General features: G+C 42.9%; 1 protein-coding gene across 6 annotated transcripts in view; it reads left to right on the top strand.

Annotated features, from left to right (window-relative positions):
* Window positions 1-19,715, top strand: part of LOC106609626 (rho GTPase-activating protein 17) — a 53,765-nt gene that overhangs the window by 15,593 nt on the left and 18,457 nt on the right. For all 6 annotated transcript variants that reach the window (XM_045724111.2, XM_045724115.2, XM_045724125.2 and 3 more), the window contains exons 2-8: window positions 9,435-9,474; window positions 14,983-15,087; window positions 15,678-15,754; window positions 17,674-17,785; window positions 17,952-18,028; window positions 18,136-18,253; window positions 18,930-18,998. In XM_045724111.2, the coding sequence (XP_045580067.1) occupies window positions 9,435-9,474; window positions 14,983-15,087; window positions 15,678-15,754; window positions 17,674-17,785; window positions 17,952-18,028; window positions 18,136-18,253; window positions 18,930-18,998 (598 nt within the window). The remainder of the gene's footprint in view (window positions 1-9,434; window positions 9,475-14,982; window positions 15,088-15,677; window positions 15,755-17,673; window positions 17,786-17,951; window positions 18,029-18,135; window positions 18,254-18,929; window positions 18,999-19,715) is intronic.

A 19,715-nucleotide genomic window follows, 5' to 3' on the forward strand; every position in this document is an offset into this window, starting at 1 on the left:
AAATTGCCTATCCAACTACTTCATCCCCATACCGTTGTTTATTTATTTATCTCTACTTGCACATTCATCTTCTGCAAATCTGACACTCCAGTCTCTATCACTCCAGTGTTTAATTGCTAAATTGTAATTATTTCGCCACTATGGCCTATTTATTGCCTTACCTCCCTTATCTTACCTCATTAGCACACAATGTATATAGACTTTTTTTTTTACTGGATTATTGACTGTATGTTTGTTTATTCCATGAGTAACTCTGTGTTGTTGTTTGTGTGGCACTGCTTTGCTTTATCTTGGCCAGGTCGCAGTTGTAGATGAGAACTTGTTCTCAACTAGCCTACCTGTTGAAATAAAAAATGTTTTTTAACAAGGCCTGGTGGTGGTATGTAGGACTGGTCTGGTCTTGAGTAAGTGGGCCTGAAGACACTTACCCCTGTCTGTCTTAACCACCTGCTACTGAAGGCTAGACTCAGACAAGACTGGGGGGGTCAGCTGTTGGTCTCTGTGTGACTGATAAATGTTTGGTATGTTCTAGTGTTTGGGTTAGGCTAGCATACTAGCCGGCCTCTGCCCAGTACCCTTCCCTGAACGTTAGTCACTAGCCGGCTACCACCCGGTTACTCTACCATGCACCTAAGAGGCTGCTGCCCTATGTATACTGAACAGAAACATGCAACAATTTCTAAGATTTTACTGAGTTACAGTTCATGTAAGGAAATCAGACAATTACTGAATAAATATGGATTTCACATGAATGGGTAGGGGCGCAGCCATGGCTGGACCTGGGAGGGCATAGGCCCACACACTGGGGAGCCAGGGACACCCACTAGGGAGCCAGGCCCATCTGGCTCCCCACAAAAGGGATTTATTACAGACAGAAATACTCCCCAGTTTCATCAGCTGTCCGGGTGCCTGGTCTCAGACGATTCCGCAGGCGAAGCAGCCGGATGTACAGGTCCTGGGCGGGTGTGGTTACTCGTGGTCTGCGGTAGAGGTCGACCGATTTATGATTTTTCAGCGCCGATACCGATTTATTGGAGGACCATAAAAAAAGCCGATACCGATTAATCGGTCGATTTAAAAATAAATTAAAAAAAATATATATAATAATAATAACAAAAAAATTTACATTTTTTTTTTAAAGAAATTTAAAAAAATATTTAAATCTTTATTTATTTGTAATAATGACAATTACAACAATACTGAATGAACACTTATTTTAACTTAATATAATACATCAATAAAATCAATTTAGCCTCAAATAAATAATGAAACATGTTCAATTTGGTTTAAATAATGCAAAAACAAAGTGTTGGAGAAGAAAGTAAAAGTGCAATATGTGCCATGTAAGAAAGCTAACGTTTAAGTTCCTTGCTCAGAACATGAGAACATATGAAAGCCGGTGGTTCCTTTTTAACATGAGTCTTCAATATTCCCAGGTAAGAAGTTTTAGGTTGTAGTTATTATAGGACTATTTCTCTCTCTACGATTTGTATTTCATATACCTTTGACTATTGGATGTTCTTATAGGCACTTTAGTATTGCCAGTGTAACAGTATAGCTTCCGTCCCTCTCCTCGCTCCTACCTGGGCTCGAACCAGGAACACATCGACAACAGCCACCCTCGTAGCAGCGTTACCCATGCAGAGCAAGGGGAACAACTACTCCAAGTTTCAGAGCGAGTGACGTTTGAAACGATATTAGCGCGCACCCCGCTAACTAGCTAGCCATTTCACATCGGTTACACCAGCCTAATCTTGGGAGTTGATAGGCTTGAAGTCATAAACAGCGCAATGCTTGAAGCACAGCGAAGAGCTGCTAGCAAAACGCACAAAAGTGCTGTTTGAATGAATGCTTACGAGCCTGCTGCTGCCTACCACCGCTCAGTCATACTGCTCTATCAAATCATAGACTTTATTATAATATAATAAACACACAGAAATACGAGCCTTAATATGGTCGAATCCGGAAACTATCATCTCGAAAACAAAACGTTTTTCCTTTCAGTGAAATACGGAACCGTTCCGGATTTTATCTAACGGGTGGCATCCCTAAGTCTAAATATTCCTGTTGCATTGCACAAGCTTCAATGTTATGTCATAATTACGTAAAATTCTGGCAAATTAGTTCGCAACGAGCCAGGCGGCCCAGACTTTTGCATATACCCTGACTCTGCGTGCAATGAACGCAAGAGAAGTGACACAGTTTCACCTGGTTAATATTGCCTGCTAACCTGGATTTCTTTTAGCTAAATATGCAGGTTTAAAAATATATACTTCTGTATTGATTTTAAGAAAGGCATTGATGTTTATGGTTAGGTAGAGTCGTGCAACGATTGTGCTTTTTTCGCAAATGCGCTTTTATTAAATCATCCCCTGTTTGGCGAAGTCGGCTGTGTCTGTTAAGAATAAATAGTCTTCACAGTTCGCAACGAGCCAGGCGGCCCAAACTGCTGCATATTTTTTTATTTATTTATTTTATTTCACCTTTATTTAACCAGGTAGGCAAGTTGAGAACAAGTTCTCATTTACAATTGCGACCTGGCCAAGATAAAGCAAAGCAGTTCGACAACATACAAAAACACAGAGTTACACATGGAGTAAAACAACATACAATCAATGATGCAGTAGAAAAAAATTCAAAAAAAAAAAAATTCAAAAAAAATAAGACTATATACAATGTGAGCAAATGATGTGAGATAAGGGAGGTAAAGGCAAAAAAAATGCCATGGTGGCAAAGTAAATAAAGTATAGCAAGAAAAACACTGGAATGGTAGATTTGTAGTTTGAAGAAAGTTCAGAGATAAAATATAAATAATATGATGCAAAGGAGCAAAATAAATAAAATAAATAAATACAGTAGGGGAAGAGGTAGTATTTTGGGCTAAATTATAGATGGGCTATGTGCAGTGATCTGTGAGCTGCTCTGACAGCTGGTGCTTAAAGCTAGTGAGGGAGATAAGTGTTTCCAGTTTCAGAGATTTTTGTAGTTCGTTCCAGTCATTGGCAGCAGAGAACTGGAAGGAGAGACGACCAAAGGAGGAGTTGGCTTTAGGGGTGACCAGAGAGATATACCTGCTGGAGCGCGTGCTACAGGTGGGTGCTGCTATGGTGACCAGTGAGCGGAGATAAGGGGGGACATATACCCTGACTCTGTTGCAAGAGAAGTGACACATTTTCCCTAGTTAAAATAAATTCATGTTAGCAGGCAATATTAACTAAATATGCAGGTTTAAATATATATACTTGTGTATTGATTTTAAGAAAGGCATTGATGTTTATAGTTAGGTACACGTTGGAGCAACGTGTACCTAAGCGATTATATGCAACGCAGGACAGGCTAGATAAACTAGTAATATCATCAACCATGTGTAGTTAACTAGTGATTATGATTGATTGTTTTTTATAAGATAAGTTTAATGCTAGCTAGCAACTTACCTTGGCATTCGCGTAACAGGCAGGCTCCTCGTGGAGTGCAATGTAAAGCAGGTGGTTAGAGCGTTGGACTAGTTAACCGTAAGGTTGCAAGATTGAATCCCTTTGCTGACAAGGTAAAAATCTGTCGTTCTGCCCCTGAACAAGGCAGTTAACCCACCGTTCCTAGGCCGTCATTGAAAATAAGAATGTGTTCTTAACTGACTTGCCTAGTTAAATAAAGGTGTAAAAAATAAAAAAATCGGCTAAATCGGCGTCCAAAAATACCGATTTCCGATTGTTATGAAAACTTGAAATCGGCCCTAATTAATCGTCCATTCCAATTAATCTGTCGACCTCTAGTCTGCGGTTGTGAGGCCGGTTGGACGTACTGCCGTATTCTCTAAAACAACGTTGTAGGTCGCGTAGAGGTCGACCAATTAATCGTCATGGGCGATTTTAATAAGGGACGATTTTCAAGTTTACATAACAATCGGTAATCAGCCTTTTTGGACTCCGATTATGGCCGATTACATTGCAATCCATAAGGAAACTGCGTGACAGGCTGACGACCTGTTACGCGAGTGCAGCGTCAAAAGGACCTTGTGGCGGCAAGGAGCCATGGTAAGTTGCTAGCTAGCATTAAACTTACCTTATAAAAACAATCAATCTTCACATAATCACAAGTTAACTACACATGGTTGATGATATTACTAGGTTAACTAGCTTGTCCTGCGTTGAATATAATCAATGCGATGCCTGTTAATTTGTCATCGAATCACAGCCTACTTCAACTTTGCCAAATAGGTGGTAATTTAACAAAAGCGCATTTGCGAAAAAAGCACATTTGTTGCACAAATGTACCTAACCATAAACATCAATGCCTTTCTTAAAATCAATTCACAGAAGTATATTGTTTTAAACCTGCATATTTAGTTTAAATAAATGCATGTTAGCAGGCAATATTAACTAGGGAAATTGGGTCACTTCTCTTGCGTTCAGTGTAAGCAGAGTCGGGGCATATGCAACAGTTTTGGCCACCTGGCTCGTTGCGAACTATGTTTCTTCCTAACAAAGACCGTAATTAATTTGCCAGAATTGTACATATATATGACATAACATTGAAGGTTGTGCAATGTAACAGCAATATTTAGACTTAGGGATGCCACCCGTTTGCCAAAATACGTAATGGTTACGTATTTCACTGAAAGAATAAACGTTTTGTTTTCGAAATTAGTTTCCCGAATTTGACCTTATTAATGACCAAAGGCTCGTATTTCTGTGTGTTTATTATAATTAAGTCTATGATTTGATAGAGCAGTCTGACTGAGCGGTGGTAGGCAGCAGCAGACTCATAAGCATTCATTCAAACAGCACTTTACTGCGTTTGCGAGCAGCTCTTAGCAATGCTTGAGGCACAGCGCTGTTTATGACTTCAAGCCTATCAACTCCCGAGATTAGGCTGGCAATACTAAAGTGCCTCTAAGAACATCCAATAGTCAAAGGTATATGAAATACAAATGTTATAGAGAGAGAGAGTCGACGCGTCACAATTCCTATAATAACTACAACCTAAAACTTCTTATCTGGGAATATTGAAGAACTGGGAATATTGAACCACCAGCTTTCATATGTTCTCATGTTCTGAGCAAGGAACATTAACGTTAGCTTTTTTACATGGCACATATTGCACTTTTACTTTCTTCTCCAACACTTTGTTTTTGCATTATTTAAACCAAATTGAACATGCTTCATTATTTATTTGAGACTAAATGGATTTTATTCATGTATTATATTAAGTTAAAATAAAAGGGTTCATTGTTCATTCAGTATTGTTGTAATTGTCATTATTACAAATATATAAAAATCAGCCGATTTTAATCGGTATCTGCTTTTTTTGGTCCTCCAATAATCAGTATCGGTGTTGAAAAATCATATTCGGTGGACCTCTAGCGTAGAGAAATGAACATTACATTCTCTGGCAACAGCTCTGGTGGATATTCCTGCAGACAGCATTTCAATTGCAAGCTCCCTTAACTTGAGACATCTTGACGTTGTGACAAAACTGTACATTTTAGATTGGCCTTTTATTGTCCCCAGCACAAGGTGCACCTGTGTAATGAGCTTGTTTAATCAGCTTCTTGATATGCCACACCTGTCAGGTGGATGGATTATCTTTTCAAAGGAGAAATGCTTACTAGCAGGGATGTAAACAAATGTGTGCACAGAATGTGAGAGAATTAAGCTTTTTGTGTGTATGGAACATTTCTGTGATCTTTTATTTCAGCACTTTACATGTTGGGTTTATATTTTTTTTCTCTCTCTCTGTGTGTGTGTGTGTGTGTGTATGTATAAATAAATATAAATAAATAAATAAATCATGGAACACTGGTCACTTTAATAATGTTTACATACTGTTTTACCCACTTCATATGTACAGTGCATTCGGGAAGTATTCAAACCCCTTGACTTTTTCCACACTTTTTCCCCCAAAAATACTTCAATCATATTTACATAAGTATTCAGACTCTTTACTCAGTACTTTGAAGCACCTTTGGCAGCGATTACAACCTCGAGTCTTCTTGGGTATGACGCTACAAGCTTGGCACGCCTGTATTTTGGGAGTTTCTCCCATTATCTACAGATACTTTCAAGCTTTGTCAGGTTGGATGGGGAGCATTGCTGCACAGCTATTTGCAGGTCTCTCCAGAGATGTTCGGGTTCAAGTCTGGGCTCTGGCTGGGCCACTCAGGGACATTCTGAGACTTGTTTTCTGAAGCCACTCCTGCGTAGGGTCATTGTCCTGATCGCTCTGGAGCAGGGTTTTATCATGAATCTCTCTGTACTTTGCTATGTTTATCTTTTCCTCAATCCTGACTAGTCTCCCAGTCTCTCCCGCTGAAAAACATCCCCACAGCATGATGCTGCCACCATGCTTCACTGTAGGGATAGTGCAAGGCTTCCTCCAGACGTGACGCTTGCCATTCAGGCCAAAGAGTTGAATATTGCTTTTATCAGACCAGAGAATATTTTTATCTCATGGTCTGAGAGTCTTTAGGTGCCTTTTGGCAAACTCCAAGCGGGCTGTCATGTCCCTTTTACTGAGGAGTGGATTCCGTCTGGGCACTCTACCATAAAGGCCTGATTGCTGGAGTGCTGCATAGATGGTTGTCCTTCTGGAAGGTTTTCCCATCTCCACAAAGAACTCTAGAGCTCTGTCAGTGACTATTGGGTTCTTGGTCACCTCCCTGACCAAGGCCCTTCTCCCTCAATTGCTCAGTTTGGCCAGGTGGCCAGCTCTAGGAAGAGTCTTGGTGGTTCCAAACTTCTTCCATTTAAGAATGATGGAGACCATGTGTTCTTGGGACATTCAATAACATCTTCTAAATATGTGTATGCGACCAATAAAAGGTGATTTAGTACAGTGTGCTGTATTTTTACAATTTTAAACATTTTCTTTTTAATTTCAGAACTGAGGTTAGGCCTACCCAGCTGAGATTATATGCAAGCTGCAAAAAGCAGCAATCCACATTTTACAATGTGTCTTGTAAAAGACTGATGAAATCAGAGATGAATAATGACGATCAATATTGATTTTAAGCATACCTGGCTGAGAAGGCTATCAGCAAAATATCAATAGTTCTGCCCTGCGGTTGCCTCATTTCAATCTATGGGTCTCTTATCAAGGTGGTCATATCAGTTAGGTGAAAAAAATGTGATTTTGTTTTTGTGGTTTCCTCATAGCACCCGCACCAAAACAAATGTTATTTGTCACATGCGCCGAATACAACAGGTGTAGACTTTACCGTGAAATGCTTACTCACAAGCTCTTCCCAATGATGCAAATTAAAAAATAAAATAGTAACACGAGGAATCAAATAAAATACACAATGGCGCTATATACAAGGAGTACCAATACCAGATAAATGTGCAGAGATGTGAGGTATTTGAGGTAAATATGTACATGAAGGCAGTGTAAAGTGACTAGGCATCAGTATAGTTGAGGTATTTGAGGTATATACAGTTGAAGTCGGAGGTTTACATACACTTAGGTTAGAGTCATTAAAACTCGTTTTTCAACCACTCCACAAATGTCTTGTTAGCAAACTATAGTTTTGGCAAGTCGGTTAGGACATCTACTTTGTGCATGACACAAGTACTTTTATCAACAATTGTTTACAGACAGATTACTTCACTTCACTTCGCTGTATCACAATTCCAGTGGATCAGTTGTTTACATACACGAAGTTGACTGTGCCTTTAAACAGCTTGGAAAATGCCAGATGATGATGCCATGGCTTCAGAAGCTTATTGACATAATTTGAGTCAATTGGAGGTGTACCTGTGGATGTATTTCAAAGCCTACCTTCAAACTCCGTGCCTCTTTGCTTGACATCATGGGAAAATCTAAAGAAATCAGCCAAGACCTGGGAAGAATATTGTATACCTCAGGTCTGATTCATCCTTGGGAGCAATTTCCAAATGCTTGAAGGTACCACGTTCATCTGTACAAACAATAGTACGCAAGTATAAACACCATGGGACCACGCAGCCGTCATACCGCTCAGGAAGGAGACGCGTTCTGTCTCCTAGAGACGAACGTACTTTGATGCGAAAAGTGAAAATCAATCCCAGAACAACAGCAAAGGACCTTGGGAAGATGCTGGAGGAAACAGGTACAAAAGTATCTATATCCACAGTAAAATAAGCCCTATATCGACATAACCTGAAAGGCCGCTCAGCAAGGAAGAAGCCACTGCTCCAAAATCGCCATAAAAAAGCCAGACTACGGTTTGCAACTGCACATGGGGACAAAGGTTGTACTTTTTGGAGAAATGTCCTTTGGTCTGATGAAACAAAAATAGAACTGTTTGGCCGTACTGACCATCATTATGTTTGGAGGAAAAGGGGGGAGGCTTGCAAGCCGAAGAACACCATCCCAACCGTGAAGCACTGGTGGAGGTGCTTTGCTGCATAAGGGACTGGTGCACTTCACAAAATAGATGGCCTCATGAGGAAGGACAATTATGTGGATATATTGAAGCAACATCTCAAGACATCAGTCAGGAAGTTAAAGCTTGGTCGCAAATGGGTTTTCCAAATGGACAATGACTGCAAGCATATTTCCAAAGTTGTTTCAAAATGGCTTAAGGACAACAAAGTCAAGGTATTGGAGTGGCCATCACAAAGCCTGTGACCTCAATCCCATCAAACATTTGTGGGCAGAACTGAAAAAGCGTGTGCGAGCAAGGAGGCCTACAAACCTGACTCAGTTACACCAGCTCTGTCAGGAGGAATGGGCCAAAATTCACCCAACTTATTGTGGGAAGCTTGTGGAAGGCTACCCAAAATGTTTAACCCAAGTTAAACAATTTAAAGGCAATGCTACCAAATACTAGTTGAGTGTTTGTAAACTTCTGACCCACTGGGAATGTGATGAAAGAAATAAAAGCTGAAATAAATCATTCTCTCTACTATTATTTTGACATTTCACATTCTTAAATAAAGTGGTGATCCTAACTGACCAAAGACAGAGCATTTTTACTAGGATTAAATGTCAGGAATTGTGAAACTGAATTTGTATGTAAACTTCCGACTTCAACTGCATACATGAAGGCAGTGTAAAGTGACTAGGCATCAGGATAGATGAGGTATTTGAGGTAGATATGTACATGAATGCAGGGTAAAGTGACATCAGAATAGGTGGTGCTCAGGCTTTCACTCATGTGGTTTGTAGTTTCCTGAACTGGGTGACATTCTATTTGTGTTCCAACCAACTCCTTGTTGTCTCACCAAGGCAACAATGTACCTTAGTGATGGTGTTGAATGCTGTTCAAGCCGTGTGGTTGGTACCCAGGCTAGTGCAGTGGTGACCCTGGCCCTGTTGTACTGCACTGTGGAATCTAGTATGTCTGAATGGCCTCATTGCATTGACAGTATTTACATTCATGCTATCCATCACTATAGGCTTAATCAGGAGCTGTCAAACCTAATCTATCGTATGTTGTGTTTTCTCATCCACAGAGCAGAGAAAACAGAAGTTCTTAGCGATGACCTTCTACAGGTAAATAAATCATTACCTAGGCTACATTTTATCATTTACTTTACCACAGGGTTCCCCAACTGGTGGCCTGTGGGTGCTTTTATTTGGCGCACTAAATTTTCTGGAAATCTGTTCCAAAGTATTCCCACGCATAATAAAGGGACACAGTATACACTGAGTGGACAAAACATTAGGAACACCTTCCTAATATTGAGTTGCACCCCTTTTGCCCTCAGAACAGCCTCAATTCGTCGGGGCATCGACTCAACAAAGTGTCGAATGTGTTCCAAAGGGATGCTGGCCCATGTTGACTCCAATGCTTCCCTCAGTTGTCAAGTTGGCTGGATGTCCTTTTGGGTGGTAAACCATTCTTGATACACACAGGAAACTATTGAGAGTGAAAGCCCCAGCAGCGTTGCAGTTCTTGACACAAACCGGTGCGCCTGGCACCTACTACCATACCCTGTTCAAAGGCACTTCAATCTGTTGTCTTGCCCATTCACCCTTTGAATGGCACACATACACAATCCATGTCTCAAGGCTTAAAAATCCTTCTTTAACCTGTTTCCTCCCCTTCATCTACTCTGATTGAAGTGGATTGAACAATTTACATCAATAATGGATCATAGACTGACCAGATGAAAACTGTCATCCATAGAGCAGGTGTTCCTAATGTTTTGTTCACTCAAAGTTTGAAATTGTTTTATTCAAATATTGTTTCTGTTTGGGCTTCTTGCGTTCAATTTGCAGTCTATAAATGATTTGTAATTATGTTCCATCCCCCTGACCATCCGCTCGAGTAAAAAAATCGTCCATCAGCTAAATCTAGTTGTTGATCCCTGCTCTACCAACTCATTACATACCGTACCATAATCAATGGAACTGCAGACTCAGCATTGTAAATACAACAGGCTAAGCAGAGCCACAGATATTGTCAGCTTCTTCCATATATTGGTAACAGAACAAATTGTAACCACGTTCTGCCAGGAATTCTGATAATCCTTGGTACTAGTGGTGAAAATATGATGACTGTGAGTGTATATTCAATTCAGTTTGATACTCTGGGTTCCTGCAGTGCTATTCTCAGTCTGGTTCCCAGGGAAATAGGCTACCCGTTGAGTTTAGAGACAGCAGGTGGAGTTCCTCAGAAATCCGGTTGCTCAGGGAAGACATTCTATACACTCAAAACCCTTCATTTCTGTCATTCCGGAATGTTATTTTGTTTTCCTCCGCCCCACTTGAAGTCAGAGGGCGTGTGTGTACACAAACGACGCTACTGAAGAGACGGTCTCCTGCTGTTGCTTCAAGACCTTTTTCTCTTAGTCACATTAGATAAATAGCATGTGGTTGACTGAAGAGAAAAGTATACTGGAAGGAAACAGTCATGGGACCCACACACAGCACTTTGCATGACCGTGTTATGAGGCGTTGTCATAGGAGGGAGTGTCTGTCCAACACAGCTTAGGAATAGCTGCTACAGAGGTGACTTTCCTTTATCAACCTTCCATGGCCCGCTGTGATTTAGACTCCTCTGTCTTCCAAATATCACATCTCTCATGCTACCATGTCAGTCTGAGAACACACTGTTGGATCACTCTCCTGTCCATGGAAGCACTGGAGGCTGGTGCTTTATCACCACGGATCAGTTTTCTGCTTCAGCCAACTCCTGTCTCTGTAGTGCTTGTCATGCCATCCATGTGTGCCTGCTGTGAATGAATGGCATGCATAAGAGGCCTTTTAAAGTGGTCAACAGCGCAAACAGATGAAGCATCCAGGCCAGTGTCTTATTCTTAGTCCCCTCTGCCTGCCATCACAACACCTGGTCCTCCATGGTGGATCCATGGCATCCCAGAATTCCTCTGCTAGCCCAGCTGTCCATATAGCCACATAGCTCAGCTTCCACAGGAGCACCATTTATATCCCAGGCTGCCTGAGGCCACAAAACCCTGCATACACTACATGACCAAAAGTATGTGGACACCTTGTCATACATCTCATTCCAAAATCATGGGCATTAATATGGAGTTGGTACCCCCTTTGCTGCTACAACAGCCTCCACTCTTCTGGGAAGGCTTTCCACTAGATGTTGGAGCATTGCTGCAGAGACTTGCTCCATTCAACCACAAGCATTAGTGAGTACGGGCAATTAGGCCTGGCTCGCAGTCTGCATTCCAATTCATCCCAAAGGTGTTCTATAGGGTAGAGGTCAGGGCTCTGCAGGCCAGTCAAGTTCTTCCACACCGATCTCGACAAACCATTTCTATATGGACCTCGCTTTGTGCACAGGGGCATTGTCATGATGAAACAGGAAAGGGCCTTCCTTAAACTGTTGCCACAAAGTTGAAAGCACAGAATCTTCTAGAATGTCATTGTATGCTGTAGCGTTAACATTTCCCTTCACTGGAACTAAGGAGCCTTCCCCAAACCATGAAAAACAGCCCCAGACCATTATTCCTCCTCCACCAAACTTTACAGTTGGTGCTATGCATTGGGGCAGGTAGTGTTCTCCTGGTATCCCCCAAACCCAGATTCAGATTCATCCGTTGGGCTGCCAGATGGTGAAGCGCGATTCATCACTCCAGAGAACGCGTTTCCACTGCTCCAGGGTTCAATGGCAGCGAGCTTTACACCCCTCCAGCCAACGCTTGGCATTGCGCATGGTGATCTTAGGCTTGTGTGCGGCTGCTCGGTCACGGAAACCCATTTCATGAAGCTCCTGGCGAACTGTTATTGTGCTGACGTTGCTTCCAGAGGCAGTTTGTAACTCGGTAGTGGGCGGTCCCGTTCTGTCAGCTTGTGTGGCCTACCACTGTGCTGTTGATGCTCCTAGACGTTTCCACTTCACAGTAACAGCACTTACAGTTGACCGGGACAGATCTAGCAGGGCAGAAATTTGACTTGTTGGAAAGGTGGCATCCTATGGCGGTGTCACGTTGAAAGCCACTGAGCTCTTCAGTACGGGCCATTCTAATGCCAATGTTTGTCTATGGAGATTGTATGGCTGTGTGCTCGATTTTATACACCTGTCAGCAACGGGTGTGGCTGAAATAGCCAAATCCACTAATTTGAAAGGATGTCCACATACCCGGTGTATATATAGTGTAGTTCTCACTCACTCCAGAGAAAGCTTACTGTAATTTGCTCAATGGCTGTGTGATGATGGCTCTGGCATTTTGTGTTCTATAATGGGGAGGCTTCCTGAGCTCTTGACAGTCCGGATTCTGCTTTAGCCAATAATGGCTGTCTCTTTTACTCTGTCAGGAACGAGAAGCCAACCTGGTTACCAAGCAAGCTTAGACTGACTTCAAAAAACAAATGATATTCACAACAGCGGAATTATGGGTACTCTGAGTGTTGTTTAGGAATCCAACCCTCTTCTATGTTGTTTACTGCTGCGTGTGTTTAGACACACAGGCACGCTCTCACACCCTTTCTCTGGCTAGCCGTGCCGTGTGCTTGTCTGGACATCTTATCAGTCCTGGCACAAACACACTGGTCAGTCACATTACAGTGGGGATTCCCTGCTCAGTGGATGTGTCATAGACCAAACTAGGCTCTGAGCTGATCAGTTAGCCAGACAGAAGTTGTTGTACTCTTTCAGATCCTTCTGGTCTGTTTGTTTGTCTGTTTAGTCCTTTGTCTTCAGTGTCTGTTGATGTCTCTGTCTGGGAAGTCTGCCTCTGTCTGGGAAGTCTGCCTCTGTCTGGAAGTCTGCCTCTGTCTGGGAGGTCAGTCTCTGTGTATGATGTTGGGGTGAGTGTGTTATGTCAGCATGTAAGAATGTGATGGAAAAGAGAAAACGACAGTGGCACCCCTGGCGCCATGTAATCAAAAACACACACATCCCCAGGATCTCCCCCTGTAAAGAAGAATGAGGTGGAACTCCAGTCAGAGGAATCCCCTGTTCCTGTGCCATGTGCTAACAGGGCCCAGCCCGAACACACAGCGTTCCCCGTTCCTGTGCAGGAGGCAGGAGACCTCTTCCACACTGTCTGACCCCAGAGAGAGCGGTGGAGAGAGAGAGAGGTGTGGAGGAATCTGCCGTTGGAATTCCTGAGTTCGAGTTCTGTTTTTGTAACACAATTGTCATGGTTTCTGTTGATCTGTTCTGACAGTCTGTCCGTCTGTCCCCTGGCTGCTCTATTCCCAAAGGCATTGTTCTGAGCTGTCAATTTCCCCTCCCTCCCTCCCTCCCCACCCTCCCTCCCTCCCCCTGTAGTTTTCTGTGCAGGTGCATTTAGTATTACATTCTTGCTTATTTAAAAAAAAGACACTCCATGTTCCAGACTGGGCATGTTCTGTACAACAGACACTCCATGTTCCAGACTGGGCATGTTCTGTACAACAGACACTCCATGTTCCAGACTGGGCATGTTCTGTACAACAGACACTCCATGTTCCAGACTGGGCATGTTCTGTACAACAGACACTCCATGTTCCAGACTGGGCATGTTCTGTACAACAGACACTCCATGTTCCAGACTGGGCATATTCTGTACAACAGACACTCCATGTTCCAGACTGGGCATGTTCTGTACAACAGACACTCCATGTTCCAGACTGGGCATGTTCTGTACAACAGACACTCCATGTTCCAGACTGGGCATGTTCTGTACAACAGACACTCCATGTTCCAGACTGGGCATGTTCTGTACAACAGACACTCCATGTTCCAGACTGGGCATGTTCTGTACAACAGACACTCCATGTTCCAGACTGGCAACAAATAGCATAACAATGCTCCAAAGAAGAGTAAAAATACATTTCTATGTAGTTTGTAAGACAGATTGCAGACAACACTGTGGAAGTTGCCATACAGTTTCACCATCTGACAGCTGGACAAGGTTGGCCAAGTTCCTCTGCAGTATGAAGTAGTTTTCTGCCCTGGCTTCAGAGTGCTGTGAAATTACAATTTCAGCGCATTCATCTGCCCTTTTAATGCTCCAAACAACAGTAACAGCCCAGCAACAGTCTCCATGAAGACGCTTCCGATGAGTCATCCGTTTCCAACTGGGAGCAGCCGGTATCTTTCATGCCTGACCTTTTGACCTCCATGTAGCTGACTGGACTTCAATGAAGCGGCCGTCAACAGGCAGGGACGAGGGAGATTAGAGGAATATAGTTACATGTCAACACCATTCATTCTACTGGACAGAGTTGTCAGAGGACCAAAAGGGCTGAGAAAGATGGATCAGTGCAGTTCTAAACTACAGGCATAACCTTTCAACTCGGTGTCCCTAACTCCAGGAACTGTCTACATCTTCTGCGCTACAAAGTTCCTCCACCAACATTTGTTTTTATAAACAGAGTTGAGTTCCCTTTCTTACTGTGACAAAGCAGTGTGGAACATATTGGATTGCTAACCTTGTTACACTATAAAACAAGACGATGCATTTAATCATTCAACATACTGTTTTTTTATGAAAATCGTTTCCCACGTCTATAGCCTGTAGCTGCTTTACCAGCGAGTTGTATACTACATCACAGTAAAGATCTGTCTGTATGTAAGTGGTCGTTTGTCGTGCACAGATTGAGCGGCGCATGGAGATGGTACGTGTGGTCTCCCACAACACACACAAGAGGATGGTCACGTGTCTGCAGGGCCACATTGGCACCGACGCAGAGAAGAGACATGTAAGTACAGGTATCATTAACATTATTCCTGACCAAATTGTCTGAATCACTAGATCAAAGATAAGCATATATTTATTATTTATTTCCCATTAACTTTTCACCTACCTGATTAACACTAGATTACCCTGCCCCCTTGAAAATAATATTCTATATCAGCAATTTTTTATTTATTTTTTACCTCATGATCCAACATGTACAATTGTGTCAATGCCAGTCCGTACCACGCCTATACACAGGAAATGGTCAGGTAAAAAGACACATTTTTACTTTCTCATAGCTACATCTCTAGCTCTGCTCAACCCTCCTTCCATGTATTTCATTAGAGCTTTATGGGAATAGAAAGGAATAACGAGACATCATACGGTGTCTAGTTGTTACGGTATGTCAAATTAGCTCTTAACATCACAATAACCGTAACATCCACATTCCTTCTACCGTTCTATATTGTCCAAATTAATGAAAATGGGCTTTCCATTGATAAACCCTCAAAAGGAAAGCACTAGAAACGTCTTGTTGGTGCCTCACGTTGGTATCAAATAAATGTATACATATCTCTTTTCCCTTTCTCTCTCTACAAACACACCTCACAGAAAAAGCTTCCTCTGACAGCACTGTCTCAAGCCATGGTGGACGGAGGCAGTCAGCTGGGAGAGGAGTCTCTGATTGGGTGAGTGAGTGTGAATTGACAGGTTAGACAACCAATCGTCTGTCTGACACTGTGGTTATATGGAACAGATGAACCCAAGAGAGATGGAGAACATGTGGCTAACAAACTGACCCAATTATTATCAGTGGTCTTTTCAGTCATTTCTTGTTTTTGTGGAGGATCAGAAAGTGTCTAGTGTGGATGTCTATCCACATAATGAGGATGTTTGCCAGACTGATTCTCCATTTAACAGAACGAGCTACATTGTTGCCTTGTTCGCATAGTAAGACAGTGACAGAAACAGACAGGCACTCAGACTAGAGGATGTAGAAACTACCCAGAGATTTACTGTTACTGTCTGCTTTTAGGAGGAAGTGAATCTATCTCATTTGACAACTTGCCAATGTTTATTAATATGATGTATTTGTGGATGTGGAATGATGGATTTGGAAGGTATTGTCAAAGGCGACTGGTGATGAATGCGACATGTACAGTACCAGTCAAAAGTTTGGACAGACACTATTTTTACTATTTTCTACATTGTCGAATAATGGTAGTAACCAAAAAAGTGTTAAACAAATCAAAATATATTTTATATTTGAGATTCTTCAAAATAGCCACACCTTGATGACAGCTTTGCACACTCTTGGCATTCTCTCAACCAGCTTCATGAGGCAGTCACCTGGAATGCATTTCAATTAACTGGTTTGCCTTCTTTGAAAGTTAATTTGTGGAATTTCTTTCCTTAATGCGTTTGAGCCAATCAGTTGTGTTGTGACAAGGTAGGGGTGGTATACACAAGCGCTACGATAAAACTGGGTCTCATGAGGACCGCCACAGGAAAGGAAGACCCAGAGCTGCAGAGGATAAGTTCATTAGTTACCAGCCTCAGAAAATGCAGCACAAATAATTGCTTCACAGAGTTCAAGTAACAGATGTATCTCAACATCAAATGTTCAGAGGAGACTGCGTGAATCAGGCCTTCATGGTCGAATTGCTGCAAAGAAACCACTACCAAAGGACACCAATAAGAAGTGACTTGCTTGAGCCAAGAAACACGAGGAATGGACATTAGACTGGTGGACATCTGTCCTTTGGTCTGATGAGTCAAAATTTACGATTTTTGTTTCCAACCGCTGTGTCTTTGTGAGATGCAGAGTAGGTAAACGGATGATCTCCGCATGTGTAGTTCCCACTGTGAAGCAAGGAGGAGGAGTTGTGATGGTGTGGGGGTGCTTTTCTGGTGACGCTGTCTGTGATTTATTTAGAATTCAAGACACACTTTCTGCAGTGATACGCCTTCCCATCTGGTTTGCAATTAGTGGGACTATCATTTGTTTTTCAATAGAACAATGACCCAACACACCTCCAGGCTGTGTAAAGGCTATTTGACCAAGACTGAGAGTGAGTGCTGCACCAGATGTCATGGCCTCCAATCACCTGACGTCAACTCAATTGAGATGGTTTGGGATGAATTGGACAGCAGAGTGAAGGAAAAGCAGCCAACAAGTGTTCCGCATACGTGGGAATTCCTTCAAGACTGTTGGAAAAGCATTCCTGGTGAAGCTGGTTGAGAGAATACCAAGAGTGTGCAGAGCTGTCATTAATGCAAAGGGCGGCTACTTTGAAGAATCAAAAATATATTTTGATTTGTTTCGAAACTTTTCTTTTGGTTACTACATGATCCCATATGTGTTGATGTCTTTATTATTACAATATAAAAAAGAGTAAAAATAAAGAAACAATAAAGAAAGTATAAAATAAAGAAATAAAGAAAGTAGGTGTATCCAAACTTTTGACTGGTACTGTAGATGACCCTCAGCAGTTATTCGTCATTATTTTGAAGGACAGTAATGGTGACTTCTGACCCCGATGGCTCTTCCTGTGACAGCTGAATAACCTTTGACCTGTGTGTGTATGTGTGTGTCTCCTCCTGACAGGAAAATGATGGAGGTGTGTGGGGAGGCAGAGAACAGGCTGGCGTCAGAGCTGCTGCAGCATGAGGTTCAGATAGAGAAAGACGTGCTAGACCCCCTCAACCAGCTAGCAGAGGTGAGGAGGAGCTATTGAGTGCCTTATTCCATCCAAACCTGTATAAAGAGTATCCAATATTTAGTCAAAACCATTTAACTCCATCATAAATAATTGAGTCAATATTCAATGTGTATTTGGAAAAGTGCCATACGTTCTTAACAGACGCGAACATCCATATTCTCAGGTGGACATTCCCAACATCCTGAAACAGAGGAAGCAGCTAGCCAGGCTAGTTCTTGACTATGATTCTGCCAGAGCGAGGTGAGCCTGTGTACATGTATCACCTGTATTAACATTTAGATTGTGCTATAACATGTTTTAAAGTTTATAACAACGTTCTAACCTGTTCTGCGGTCTACCCCTTCCAGGTGGTTGCAGGCAACCAAGTCGATAATCTCAGGAACAAACACTCAAGCACTGACGGCCAAGGCAGACCTGCTCAAAGAGGAGGTGGATGAAGCTATGAATAAAATGGAACTGTGCAAGGTAAGGCCTTAAATGGATAAATCACCCCACAGTTAAGTTTGTCTGACGTTCTGCTATATGAATTAGGATAAATCACAGGCCTCAATCCCAGATGAATGGTAGTTGCTCACATGAGGAGAAGAGGAAGTGACACTATGGAAAGTTTTGACAGAAGAAGGTAAGGACGGATGGATATTCCATGCCCAGTACCGTTATGGCTGTTTGATTTAGGAAGAAGGAATGCCCAGTCAGCTGTGTGTGTGTGCCTCTCCCTGTGAAGTGCTGCGGACTGAGAGTATTGTGTGTATTGAGTTAGTGGTGTGTGTCAGGTCTTCTGTCTAGGAAGCTACATGATTCAGTGTTTTCCTTCCTCTGCGCTCCAGGCCTGTTCAGCCGTGCTCTACACTGCTACTATACCCTGGCCCTGTCAACAGCAGACAGATTTATGAGTCACTGTGGAAGGCCTAATGACCCTACCTAGCGCTAACACTAACAGAGCTGCCACCTGAAATACATTGACTGGGTTTTGATATAAAGGAGACCAGAGAGGTGGATGGGTTTAGGTCGATATAAAACGGGCAGGAATTTGCCTTTTATAGTGAAATTACTGTTGATGGATCACATGTTTTAAGCCCTGAGAGTTGGTCCTTCTCTGTCATCTGCTTCTAATGATCTCTTGTCTGCTCCTCTCTCTCAGGATCAACTGGCTGCAGACATGTACAATTTCTTCTCAAAGGAAGGGGACTATGCCCGCTACTACGTAATGGTGAATCAGAGTGTGTGTGGGAATGTTCATAGCTGTTGGGTGACTGGTGAACAGTTTGTTTGGTTTGTTGTTCCTCTCATTGTTGACTGACTCTTTTTCTCTCCTCTCTTTCGCTCTCCTTTTCTCTCGCTCGCTCGCTCGCTCTCCTTTTCTCTCGCTCGCTCTCCTTTTCTCTCGCTCGCTCTCCTTTTCTCTCGCTCGCCTCGCTCACTCGCTCTCCTTTTCTCTCGCTCGCTCTCCTTTTCTCTCGCTGGCTCGCTCACTCGCTCTCCTTTTCTCTCGCTGGCTCGCTCGCTCTCCTTTTCGCTCGCTGGCTCACTCGCTCTCCTTTTCTCTCGCTGGCTCGCTCGCTCTCCTTTTCTCTCGCTGGCTCGCTCTCCTTTTCCCTCGCTGGCTCGCTCTCCTTTTCCCTCGCTCGCTCGCTCTCCTTTTCCCTCGCTCGCTCGCTCTCCTTTTCCCTCGCTCGCTCGCTCTCCGTTTCCCTCGCTCGCTCTCCTTTTCCCTCGCTCGCTCTCCTTTTCCCTCGCTCGCTCGCTCTCCTTTTCCCTCGCTCGCTCGCTCTCCGTTTCCCTCGCTCGCTCGCTCTCCTTTTCCCTCGCTCGCTCGCTCTCCTTTTCCCTCGCTCGCTCTCCTTTTCCCTCGCTCGCTCTCCGTTTCCCTCGCTCGCTCTCCTTTTCCCTCGCTCGCTCTCCTTTTCCCTCGCTCGCTCTCCTTTTC

Source organism: Salmo salar, chromosome 01 (assembly GCF_965601325.2).
Source record: "Salmo salar chromosome 01, fSalSal1, whole genome shotgun sequence".
In the NCBI taxonomy this organism is placed as follows: domain Eukaryota; kingdom Metazoa; phylum Chordata; class Actinopteri; order Salmoniformes; family Salmonidae; genus Salmo; species Salmo salar.